The sequence below is a fragment of the Lampetra planeri genome, chromosome 26 (genome assembly GCF_965212315.1).
Source record: "Lampetra planeri chromosome 26, kcLamPlan1.2.h2, whole genome shotgun sequence".
Classification (NCBI taxonomy): Eukaryota; Metazoa; Chordata; class Hyperoartia; order Petromyzontiformes; family Petromyzontidae; genus Lampetra; species Lampetra planeri.
In genome coordinates, this window is record NC_136132.1 from 10274600 (window position 1) to 10288073 (window position 13474).

Consider the following 13474-nt stretch of genomic DNA (forward strand, 5'->3'; position numbering starts at 1 on the left):
CACGTGGGGGGCGCGTGAGACCGCGCCTAACGCGCTAATCTGTGTCGCGGTCTTCACTATTGTTCAAGCTGTCGTCACGCCAGGGTGAGTCAGAGTCACATCGCGCAACGAAAACCGTGCGACCGCCGGCCCAATCCACTCACGCCGCCCGCGCGGGCACACGGGCCAGCAGCGAGATCCCAGCGCTGTCAGGGATAATCGTTCACATTTATTCCAATTAGGCCCGACGTCTCATCACGGCCAAACGGAACACCGATTACAGAAGCATTCCAACACAAACGCGAGCTGGCTCTTATCTTGTGGCTACACGCCTCGGCTGGGATAGAATTCACTGTCGACGGATTTCCCCGAAGTCTCCTCAATCAGCCGCCACAACAGTCGGGGTCATCGTAAAGGGGGGAGGGGGAGGTGGTCCCGGCCGTCTTATCAATAGATAGGAATTGGGTGCAATTAGTCTCTCTCTTCCTTCCCTCTGCCTTCTGGGAGTACCGCCCATCCCCCGCGCAATGGGCAGTAACCCCACCTCGAACCCTTACCCGCCCCGCAGTCAAAGGCTAAGTGTTAATTAGAGGTCCTCGTTGCAATTACCTGGGTGTGCCTCCCCCCCCACCCCCACCCCAACGCCACCCACCCAATCCCCGCTAAGCGCTGCTGTAATCAGCAGTGATTGTCGCCCTCGCAGCGGGCGGGGGTCGTGGCCTTTTAAAGGGCAATGCGGGAGGGAAGCTGCAGCGGTGTCTCTCTCTCTGCGGCCCAGCGCAGCGATGCCTCGCGATACAGGTGAGGGTCTGAGGGTCAAGGTGAGGGTCTGAGGGTCAAGGTGAAGGTCTGAGGGTCAATGTGAGAGTGAGGGTCAAGGTGAGAGTCTGAGGGTCAAGGTGAGGGTATGAGGGTCAAGGTGAGAGTCTGAGAGTCAAGGTGAGGGTCTGAGGGTCAAGGTGAGAGTCTGAGGATCAAGGTGAGAGTCTGAGGGTCAAGGTGAGGGTCTGAGGGTCAAGGTGAGAGTCTGTGGGTTAAGTTGGGTATGTGAGATCAAGTGAGGGTCTGGGGTCAAGGTGAGAGTCTGAGGGTCAAGTTGAGGGTCTGAGGGTCAAGGTGAGGGTCTGAGGGTCAAGGTGAGAGTCTGTGGGTCCAGGTGAGGTTCTGGGGTAAAGGTCGAGTGTTGTAGCTTGTGACCACCCTGCGTGTATCCTCACCGTGACCTCCCCCTACCTCCCCACGGGACCTCAGTGGGCGAGCGCCTGGTCGTGTTGCGCGTGGAGAGCGCGGGGAAGGAGGAGGCGGCGCGCGAGCACCGCACCGGCGGCTTCGCGCAGGCGCAGCTCGTGCTGCGGCGTGGGGCCCCGTTCCGCCTGCGCCTCAAGCTGAGCCGCGCCGTGCAGCGACACCGCGACTCCATCGTCCTCGAGTTCAGCACCGGTAGGTGGACAGCGACGGGGCGTGGCCAGTGGGGGTAGGGTCGTTTTTACTAATTTTCAGAGGGGGGCCACTTTCGCCCATAAGAAATCAGTGTGATGGCTGCCACACATTTGGAACCAATGGGTTTGAGAGCACGATGGGGTGTTTTAACATGAGTGTATTGCCCGTGGCCGCACGACGTCAGGGGTCGCACTAAAGGTCACCAGGGGCCACCAGTGGCCTGCGGGCCTTGCAATGAAGAACGCTGAGATAGGAGGTGGAGTTCAGCACCAGTCAATGGACAACAACAGTGCGCGGCGGGCGGGGAGAAGGGCAGAGCCCTGGGTGGGGAGTGGAGTGACGGTGCGAGGTTACGATGGCGTCGTGATGCAGGGGGGATTCTAGAGGCGAGGAGAGGATGTGGGGGTGTTAATGATGGAGACATGACGCGTATGATAGGATAATGATGTTGTCGGTTGCGTGGGTGATTATGGGGAAGATGATGCTGATAATGTTGGAGGTGACGGGAGGATGTGATGATGGTTTTGGGTATGATGGATGAATAATGCTCATCTGTGAGGCTGAGTCGACCTAGGAGAGGCCCAGGACCTGGTTACATATTCTGATGTCGACAGTGAGCGGAAGTAGTAGTGTAGTGCGCGAACCACTATGCCACCGCTACCCCCCCCTCCCCCCCATTTACACACCCACACGCACGCACGCAGAGAGTGCAGGACCTCCCGTCTCCGTGCCCGTGGGACCGCGGCTTAGCGAGCAGACGTGGAGCGCGACCCTGGGCGAGGAGACCTCGGGAGGGGGCCAAGGGGTCGAGATCGAGGTCACGGTGCAGTCTCCTCCGCACTGCCCCGTCGGCCAGTACCGGCTCGCGGTGGCGGTGAGCCCCGCGGGGGGCTTGCCGGTACGCACGGAGCCCGGGGTCTGTCCCGACCTCATCATCCTCTTCAACCCGTGGTGCAGAGGTGGGAGCTCCTGCGTCTTGACCAAGAATAGATTAGAATCGATATTCATAAGTACAATATTTAACAGCGTGAGACATCAGTGGTCAATAGTCAATGGATGGGGGAGGGCCAATTGCCGAGACAGGTACCTGGGGTGGTCTCCACGAGTTCGGAGACCAAAGGGAAGAGACGATTTACGTGCAGGTGGTGGAAGCCTGCAAGGGGAGATCTGTGTGTCTCTGTATGGGACTGTCTGTGTGTGTGTCTATTATTCTCTGTGTGCGTCTATGGATCTCTGCGTCAGTCTATGAGTGTATGTGTCTATGGGTCTGTGTGTTAGTCCGCGTGTCCCCGTGTGGGTCCGTGAATGTCTGTGTGAGTGTGGTGTGAGAGCGGTGGTGTAGCAATTAGCGCGCTGCGCTACGAACCCGGCGACACGAGTTCGAGTCCCGCTCACGGCCAACACCAGTGACGATTATCTGAACCGGTCCTGGGCCTCCCCTAGGTCGACTCAGCCTCAAATGAGTACCTGGTGCGGTGTGTAGTAAACATCGCCACTAGGGAGACAAAGGCGGTCGGCGTGGTGCTGGCCACCCAACCCCATCGTGTACCGTTCTGGCCTTCATAGGTGCTCGCTAACAGCACTTGCCCCTACAGTCTGTTAAGGCTACATGGGGGATCTTTGTCCTTGTTTGTATCTGTATGGGACTGCGAGTCTGTCTGTGTGTGTCTGTGTGTGTCTGGGTCGGTTTGTGTGGGTTTGTGTGTGTCTGTGTGGGTCTGTGTGTGTCTGTGTGGGTCTATGCGTGAGTCTATGGGTCTTTGTATGAGCAGATGGTAGGAGACTGTCATTGAATATCGTGGAGGTCGCTGCGTGGCTCTGCTGTGCAGTAGCTGCGGGACCCGGTGGAGGGTGGAACGCGTTGGCATTGAACTTTCTGTGGTGGCATCAACGGACGTTGTCCGTGATGACATCTTGACAATCAATCAAATCAATATTCTTCTTTCGCACGGCTGACGGAGATGCAGAGCAACAACGACAAATCCACACTCAGGCGTTCAAGCCCGGTTAGATGCGTCAGGAGGAGTGGATCATCGTCCCAGGGGCCTGCCTGGCGCGTCAATTGGCCCTGAAGTAGGCCCCTTGGCCTGGCTCGTGTTGTCATTGTCCTGTCACGTGATTCCTCACGTGACAAGAGTGGACCGCGTGACGGCTGCCATCAATCAAATCATTCGGCATGCTCGATCATCAACAGCCGATCAATAACGTTGCAGCTCTTACTTGTCGATATTACAAAGCGGAGCGAGTGACCGGACGTTTGGCGTGCTCGGGATCCCCCCCCCCCCCCAGGAGACGCCGTCTTCATGGAGCCCGAGGAACACAGAACGGAGTTTGTTCTGAACGAGACGGGCAGACTGTTTTATGGAACCGCGCAGCAGATCGGGACCCGCGCGTGGAACTACGGGCAGGTACGTGTAACCAGCGTGGCACGCGTGTGTGCAGTCTGTATATACTGTCCCATGTTACCTGTGTGGACAGTCATGGGCACACCTTGACGCGTGCACTCAATGGCAGCCGAGAGATTTCCAAAGCGAGCCCTGACACACACTCCGACTCGAACGCTAACTTCAGCCATAACTTATTAAGTGGTACCCCTACTACTTACTCTAACACTTGCTCTAACACTTGCTCTAATACACACCCTAACCCGATCATTAACACAGTTTACAGCCTTAACTCTTCTAGCCCCGATCACACCCTTACTACGAACACACCCCTATGCCTAACACACAACTTACTACTTACACTAACACACAACTCACTACTCACACACAACTTACTACGTACACTAACACACAACTCACTACTCACACTCACACACAACTTACACTCACACACAACTTACTACTCACACTCACACACAACTTACTACTCACACTAACACACAACTTACTACTCACAATAACACACAACTTACTACTCACACTCACACACAACTCACTACTCACACTAACACACAACTTACTACTCACACTCACACACAACTTACACTCACACGCAACTTACTACTTACACTCACACACAACTCACTACTTACACTCACACACGACTCACTACTCACACACAACTTACACTAACACACAACTCACTACTCACACTAACACACAACTTACTACTCACACTCACACACAACTCACTACTCACACTAACACACAACTCACTACTCACACTCACACACAACTTACTACTTACACTAACACACAACTTACTACTCACACTCACACACAACTCACTACTCACACTAACACACAACTTACTACTCACACTCACACACAACTTACTACTCACACTCACACACAACTTACTACTCACACACAACTCACTACTCACACTAACACACAACTTACTACTCACACTCACACACAACTTACACTAACACAAAACTTACCACTCACACTAACACACAACTCACTACTCACACTAACACACAACTCACTACTCACACTAACACACAACTTACACTCACACACAACTTACTACTCACACTAACACACAACTTACTACTCACACTAACACACAACTCACTACTCACACTAACACACAACTTACTCTAACACACAACTTACTACTTACCCCAACACAACCCTACCCCAACCCGCGGCCCGCAGTTTGCGAGCGGGGTGCTGGACGCGAGCCTGCACCTGCTGACCTCCATGGCCTGGGGGCAGCGTGGAGACGCCGTGGACGTGGTGCGAACCGTGTCCGCGCTGGTAAGAAGATCGACTCAACACAAAGAAACAGACCCCCCCCCCCCACCCACTCTTTGTTTCCTCACTGCTGATGTTCACACACTGCTGCGTCAGGTACTCGATTCAGGCTGAGTCGACCGGTTCAGATACTCGCCACTGTCACTGGTCGTGAGTGGGAATCGAATTCAGGTTTCCGGGTTTGTAGCGCGGTGCGCTAACCAGTACAATACCGCTCCCCATTAGAGACAAAGACAAAGATCCCCCGTATAGCCTTAACAGACTGTAGCGGCAAGTGCTGTTAGCGAGCACCTATGAAGGCCGGAACGGTACACGAGGGGGTGGGTGGCCAGCACCACGCCCGACCGCCTTTGTCTCTCCAGTGGCGATGTTTACACACTGCACCAGGTACTCATTTGAAGCTGAGCCGACCTAAGGAAGGCCCAGGACCGGTTCAGACAATCGTCACCGGTGTTGGCCGTGAGCGGGAATCGAACCCGGTTCGTCGGGTTCATAGCGCAGCGTAGTGCTAACCGCTGCACCACCGCTCCCCACACATTAGAGACGCACACAGAGACCCACGCATACGCAGAGAAAAAAGAGAGGCCAAGGCGCTTGCCGTGACGGCCGAATATCGTTTTGGGGATTGTTTCGAAGTAGGCAGTGGAGAGAACGCACAGGAGGCAAGAGACTGCCTCACCAACCGAGCGGCCATAGGCAGTAAATAGACAGAGACACGGGCGGCCCACGTGGACACCGCGGATCGTAAGTCGCGGGTCGTCCCCGACCTACGGCAAGTTGGCTCCGAACTCACCTTTGAAGTATTTCAGCTGTGCCTCCGCCCCCTCCCCCACCACTTCCACCCCCCCCCCCCCCCGCGAAGGTGAACGCGAATGACGAGAGCGGGGTCCTGGAGGGGAACTGGTCCGAGCGTAACGAATACTTCGGGGGGACCGCCCCCGCTGCCTGGACGGGTAGCCCTGACATCCTGAGAGAGCATCACCGGTCGGGTCGACCGGTCAAGTACGGCCAATGCTGGGTGTTCGCCGCCGTCACTACCACGGGTGCGGGGAGGGGGCGCGGAGCGGGGGGGGGGGGCGAAGTCGTCTTGCGGATTTGACTTGTGGATTGACAAATGCAGAGACGAAAAGAAAGCGCGTGGATGAATGGGCGTATGTTTGTATAGCAAATGAATAGGCAAGGTCTTTACCACCACTGAAATAAAGAACACTGTAATAATACTCTTTGGTTCTTTCGGTAAAGTCACGGAGGTATAAAATAAACTACGTGACTTTACCGAAATAACCAAAGAGTTTGGATTCCTGCAGTCACGAAAGCTTCAAATCAACATTTGTAGTCAATCACCTTACGCATGACCTGTGTGTGTGTTTCTTACGCGTGATCTGTATGCGTTTTACGCACGATCTCTGCCCTGTATATCCCCCCCCCCCCCTCCCATGATCTCTGTATGTTTATGCATGATCTGCACGTACGCTACGCATTATCCATACGTAATATCAAGCAATATCTCTGTCGGTTTTCCGGATGTACGTATTTCACGCATGTCCCGTGTGTGTCTTCTGCCGCGAAGTGTTGCGCGCCCTGGGAATCCCGTGTCGCACCGTCACCAACTTCTCCTCGGCGCACGACACGGACGGGAACCTCGTCACGGACATCTTCCTCGACGAGAAGATGCGGCCAGACCGGAGCCACACCAAGGACTCCATCTGGTGAGGGGCAGCCCCCTGCCCCACGTGCTGGAGCTCCATGCACTCCCTGCACCGTGACCTCCTGCACTGTGACCTCCTGCACCACGACTCCCTGCACCGTGACTCCCTCTCCCATGCAGACCGGCTCCCTGCTGAACACACTCTATGACCCCATATATGGCCACGCAAACATAGCGATACACCGTATGGCCTTTAACAGACCGCTGGGGCAAGTGCTATTAGCGAGCACCTATGAAGGCATACACGGCACATGAGAGAGGATGGGTGGTCGGCACCACCCTCGGCCACCTTTGTCTCCCTAGTTGCGATGTTTACACATCGCGCCAGATACGCATTTAAGGCTGAGTCGACCTCGGGAGATGCAGGACCGGTTTAGTTAATCGCCACTGGTGTTGGTGACCGTAAGGGGGAATAGAGCTCGGGTCGTCGAATTCGTCATCGTACAGTGCACTAAACCCCCTCGCTCACAGACAGGACTCCAACTCATCCGCCTCGCGCACCTGTGCCAGGAACTTCCACTCGTGGAGCGACGCGTGGATGAAGCGACCCGACCTCCCGTCGGGATACGATGGCTGGCAGGTGGTGGACGGCACCCCGCAGGAAGCGAGCGCAGGTAACGTTCACCTGAGCGTCGCGAGGCGTGCCCCGCAGGTGGTATCACGTGGGACGATGGGTGGGGTGAAGGGACGATGATTGATGATTTTCGTGCTCATGTTATTAAAAAGCGTTTAAACGCAAAGTGCGCGTGCGTCTGCGCCATGGCCCCTTGCACGAATCCGCTCCTCTATAGGGACCTCCCCACTGCCACGCTCGAGCTGATCGCGGCGGTGTATTTGACCATACTTCACCACGCTGGTCGGAGCGGGGTTGGTTGCAGGCGTGGCGGCGCAGGGTTCAGCGCAAGGGTTCGTGTTGCAGCACTGCCCCTTTGCTGACCACGTGGCCCTTGCCAGATTGGCTCAGCGAGTGCGCAATCGGCGCGCCGTGTGGCAGCGTCCCCGGTTTGCCACGTGCAGCTCTCGTAGACGATGACAACAAACACGCACCCTGCTCTACGGAGCCTGACAGCGGTCATGATGATGGCGGTGGTGGTTCGCGTGGTACTTCCTATCAACCTAAAAACATTTAATTTTTTTTAATATTACCAGGTAAGGCCCACTGAGATATATAGCTATACTTCAGAAGCGGCCTAGCCATCACTAACTATATCTCAACAAAGTGGCCTATCATATGTTAATGTGTTACAGGCAAATATTTTAAACGCATGTTGATTATAAATGTGGAGGGCAAAACCTGAGGACCTGGAGGAAAATCTACGCGACCATGAAGATAGACACGCAAACTCCAAATATGCAGGCGTCAGGGTCAGGATCGAGCCCACGACCTCCTGTATACCAGGCAAGGTAATTAACATCTCGCCACCATGGCACCCCCCCCCCACTCCTTGTCTCTATGTGCCCCCCCCCTCCCCGCCCCACTACCCCTACACCCCCACCACCCAGGTGTTTTCCGCTGCGGCCCGGCTCCCGTGGTGGCCGTGAAGAAAGGAGACATAAACTTGAAATACGACACCGCCTTTGTGTTCGCGGAGGTCAGCAAAGCTGCTGGACACTGTGATCTCCCATCACCGCGTGATCGCACCTTTCAAGCAGTCCCAACCATGAACCGAAACCCAGCCCGCAACCCAACTCTAACCCTGAACCCAACTATAATACCAACCCTAGCCCTAATAAAAACCGAATCCCAATCTTGACCCCTAACTCTATACATTAATCGATACAATCCTTCCCTAACCATCTGATTATATGCCATTCGAACCAATCCCAAGCATGACACAAACAGTCTGACAGCTCACCTGTTCACCTGACCGACTACCCACGTGGTCACCTGCTCACGTGCTCACCTGTTCGCCCAATCGCCTCACCTGCTCAACTATTCAGCCGTTAGCCCATTCACCTGCTAAAACGCTCACCTGCTCACCTACTCATCGTGTAACCTGATCACCTGCTCACCTACTCATCGTGTAACCTGCTCACCTGCTCACCTACTTATATGCTCATCTGCATACCCAATCGTCTGCTCATGCACTCACCCGCTCACCTGTGCACAGGTGAACAGCGACCGCGTGTTCTGGAAGAGGCGTGCGGGCGGGGAACGGGAGCGGATCTCCGTGGAGACTGACAGCATCGGCCAGAAGATCAGCACCAAGGCTCCGGGCAGCGACGCGCGCCTCGACATCACAGCCGAATACAAACCCCCTGAGGGTAACCGCGAGCTCGGGCAGCAGGGGGGCAGCGGCTATGGGGCCCAGGGTCAGACGGCGTAGTGACAGAGGCAATCGTAGTAACAATGTCAACTTATAGTAGTAGGTTTTTACCCTTTAAACTGGTACAAAAACTGACACCTTTATACAAGGCATCATGTTTGCAATAACCACAACACAAGCAGTCAAAATGCAAACAAAAACAAAACAACTCTGATAATGATAATGATATGCACTGTCCTTGAAGTTGATTGGTCCACACCCGAGACAGCTTTTCTTAGAGCCTAGTCTCCATTGGTGTTGGACCAGATGACGCCAAAAGGCGTACAACTCAAAAACAGCGGTCTGTCAATTAGTAACGCGCCACGCGCCTCCGCACTGCATTCGCTCGCTCTCGTAGAGAGAGAGGACGACTCAGAGGCACCAGCAGGAGGAACGACAGACGAGCGAGAAGGTAGCCAAATGATGAATCGGCGCTACCAACAATTTCTCAAGCTCTGCGGTCTTCTATACATTAGAATGTTATCGGACACTTAATGAGCATTTACATGTTGGAGAAAGCCGGAGCGCCCGGACAAAATCCACGGCGTGCGAGGGGGAAACACTGTATCCCACAGAGACGAAATAGATGGAGCCCACGCGTTTGCTGTTGTGCCGCTTTCTCCTGGCGAGCTAGGATACGACACCACGGCGTCCACGGGATGGGAGTTTCGCAAGATCTGTGTGTGATCCACCAACCCTGCATTGCCTCTACAGTGGCTGCAGTACACACCACGTGCATAGACGCCACCGGCCGGTAGGGGCAGTGGGCAGATGGTCAGGGGCCAAGGAGCAAGGGGAGGATGGAGAAGGGCAGCAGCGAGTGGGGCAGTGGTGCGGCACGTTCGAGGGATGCAAATGTTGACTGATTTTTTTATTGAATACAACTAGAACAATTTACACCGGTGCGTTGATCGATATGATGTTGATTATAATGTTTACAGATACTTAGATTGAGATTAGGATGCTCAGGAGATAGCGATGACGATGTTAATGTCTTTACGCATGGTGATGGGAGGGAACTATCAATCTGGTGATGGCTGGGGAAGTTGAAGATGGTGATGATAGTGCTCCTGCTAAGTGGTGGTACTTCAGATGATGATTACGATGGTGCGACTATTGCTGTAGCTGCTGAAATAATAATGATGCTGCATCTGCTGCTGACGATGACGATGCCCCTCGTCCACCCACCTTCGTCCACCCCCGCAGGCTCCGAGGAGGAGCGCCGCGTGGTGGCGCACGCACTCAGCCTGCTGAAGCGTGGGGGTGCGGAGAGGGGACCCCGCGAGGTGGAGACAGGAGGGGCAGGGTCCCCCCAGGGGGACAACGCGAGCGGCGCAGGTGGTCCTGGCGGGGTCGAGAGGGGAAGAGACGCAGCGGATATCGGCGGGGCTCTGGATGAACGCTCCGTTTTAAACCCTGATGGGCACCTCATTGCATCCCTTGGCGGGGACCCTATTGGGCCCCCAGCGGGCGGGGAGCCACGACCCCCCGAGGTGACTCTGGCGGTGCGGGTTCTGGAGGAGACCGCGCTGGGCCGGGAGTTAACGGCCGAGGTGCGCGTGGCGAGTGCGAGCGCGCGACCCCGCGTGCACGTGTGCGTGCGCGTGCGGGGCCACGGGGCCACGTACACGGGCGCCAACCTGGGCGGGTTCGAAGAGGAGGAGACCCTGCTGGAGCTGGGACCCCACGAGGGTGAGACGGAGGGAGGGAGAGAAGAAGGATGATTATACGAGTATTGTATTTGTGTGCATGCGTGTATATGAACGGCAGTCTAGCGGTTAGCGCTCTGTGCTACGAAACCCGGGGACCCAAGTTCTATTCCCGATCAGGACCAACATAAGTGATGATTTTATGAACCGGTCCTGTGCCTCGTCCCCTAGGTCGACGCAGCCTCAAATGAGTAGCTGGTGCGGTGTGTATACATCGCCACTGGAGGGACAAAGGCAGTCAGGCGTGGTGCTGGCCACCCACCACCTCGTGTACTGTCCCGGCCTTCATAGATGCTCGCTAACAGCACTTGCCCCAACAGTCTTGTTTGAAGGCTCTACGGGGGGACCTTTGTCTTTGTTGTCTGGCACAGAGCGGCGCGTGCTGGTGCGCGTGCCCGCGAGCGAGTACCTGCACCTGGCCGTGGACCACTTCGCGCTCGTGCTGGTGGCGTGCGCGCGCGTGCTCGACACGGGCGTCGAGGTCGCGCGCGTGCACGTGGCCCGCGTGCGCTCCCCGCGCCTACGCGTGCACGTGAGTGGCACACTACAGCAACATTAACAACAACAACAATAACAACAACAACAGCAGCAACAACTATATTTCTCAAAATAGATTTTGGGTATCATAAATCCTCCTCCACCCGACACGGTGGTGCGATGGTACAATGGTAGATGGTGGTGTGTTTATAATGGCATGATGATGGTGTGATGTGAGATGATGCTGTGATGTTAGATGTATGTTGAACTTATTTCGCACCGTACGTAGACAAGGGCTAATCGGAGGTGTGTTTGCAATGGCATGATGGGATAATGACGGTGTGATTATGATCATGGCGTAAAAATGGTGCAGTGGTAGATGATGGTGTAACGATGATGCTGTGATATCCCCCCACAGGTGCCCGAGGGGGCCCACGTGGGTCGCGATCTCATCTCCGAGCTCTGCTTCACAAACCCCGTGGCACGCGTCCTGCACCGCGTGCGCGTGCGCGTCGAGGGAGCCGGCGTGCACGCGCCGGGCACCATCCTCGTCGGGTATGGCGTAATCGTCACAAGTTCACGATCATAAGAAGATCAAATATATCATAGAAGGTGTTTCGGGCAACGGCCCTTCTTCATAGCACACGTGTTATCGATTGAACCAAACACATATGCTATGAAGAGGGATCATCGCCTGAAACGTCCGTTATTATATAATTTTCCTTTTAAGACCAGGATGTTATTGACGATTGAGAGTTTTAATTTTTGCGTGCGTATGCAACATTGTAAACGCAATCTCACAATACTGTCCATGTGTTTAGTGACAATTATACCTGATGCTCACGCTGCTGCTGCTGCTGATTATGACACGTGCCCGTATGTGTCTCTTGACGATAGTGTAGCGGTGAGCGTGATTTGTTATGCACCCGCGACCCAGTTCTGGGCCTCCCCTAGGTCGATTCAGCCTCAAATGACTATCTGGTGCGGTGTGTGCAAGCTTCAGCACTGGGGGTACAATAGGCGGTCAGACGTGGTGCTGCCCACACCACCCGCTCATGTGCCTGTCCCGCCCTTAATAGGTGCTCGCAGTACTTGCCCCAACAGTTTGCTGAAGGCTATACAGGGGACATTTATCTTTGTGTGTCTGTCTCGGCCCAGGGACGTGGAGGGGCACGGCCGCGTGCGCATGCGCGTGCCCGTGGTTCCCAAGCGCCCCGGGGAGCTCACGCTGATCGCGAGCCTCGACTGCACGGAGCTGCCGCAGGTGCACGGGGGAGCCACCTTCCAGTGCGAGCCCTGAGACTTCAGCATCACCACCATCATCAACATCATGAGTCAACCACCATCATCAGCATCAAGAGTGGTACCACCATGATCGTGATCGAGTGAACTATCATGAACGTGTTCATCATCATCAAGGTTGCACTAATTACACACAAAGTGCTTGCCACAAATATATCACAAATTCCTTGCTGATCTCGTCAAGGAGCGTAAACAATCACGAGAACTTTGGTCATCCTCGCAGTGGCTTTTGGATAGCCATCAAACAAAGACGGTCACTGCATCGCGCACTTTCAGATGCGCTTGTGTGGCCGTCTGGAGCACTCTTTCTTCCCATATCAGGAAGCCGCTGAAGCTATGCACTGTTAAATGTAGATTGAACACTCATTTATTTAGAAATGTGTTTTGTGTTTAGTTTGTTGTCCTTCCCCGCACCTCCGACTAGCGCGTTTGGCTACGCACGGTGCAAAGAAGTTCAACGTACATGTCAACCACCACGATCGTGTTCATCGTCATAAGATGATCATTATCAGAATCATCAAATCGAATGGGGACCAGAAATCGTGACGGGGTGTGGGTGGTGGGAGAATACTCATTACAGAGCCGAGTCCCGTCAGCTCCACGTGACAGACTTCAGGAGCGATAGACGAGAACGCTACCGCGTGACGTCACAGGACTGCGGGTACTAATGAAGAAGGGGAATGACGTCGTTGATGTCGCCAGTGGCGTTTATTTTGCCCCACGCATCGCCATCGCTTCCTTCTTCCAGTTCCTGCAGTTGTTGGAGACGACACCGCACCTTCGAGGTCTTTCGATGGTAACAGTCTGGCTCAAGGTCTTCCCATTGATCTTATTTTATATAGATTT

At 54.9% G+C, this 13474-nt stretch overlaps 1 protein-coding gene across 1 annotated transcript; it reads left to right on the forward strand.

Moving 5' to 3' along the window:
• The first annotated feature begins 764 nt into the window (after nt 1-764).
• Nucleotides 765-12626, forward strand: LOC144727806 (protein-glutamine gamma-glutamyltransferase K-like). The gene is made up of 14 exons (XM_078606918.1): nt 765-780; nt 1231-1419; nt 2124-2378; nt 3709-3827; nt 5028-5129; nt 5989-6169; nt 6697-6835; nt 7345-7448; nt 8338-8426; nt 8946-9099; nt 10347-10832; nt 11221-11381; nt 11745-11881; nt 12485-12626. Exons 1-14 carry the CDS (start codon nt 765-767, stop codon nt 12624-12626), a joined length of 2274 nt encoding a protein of 757 aa, XP_078463044.1.
• Nucleotides 12627-13474: the final 848 nt, after the last annotated feature.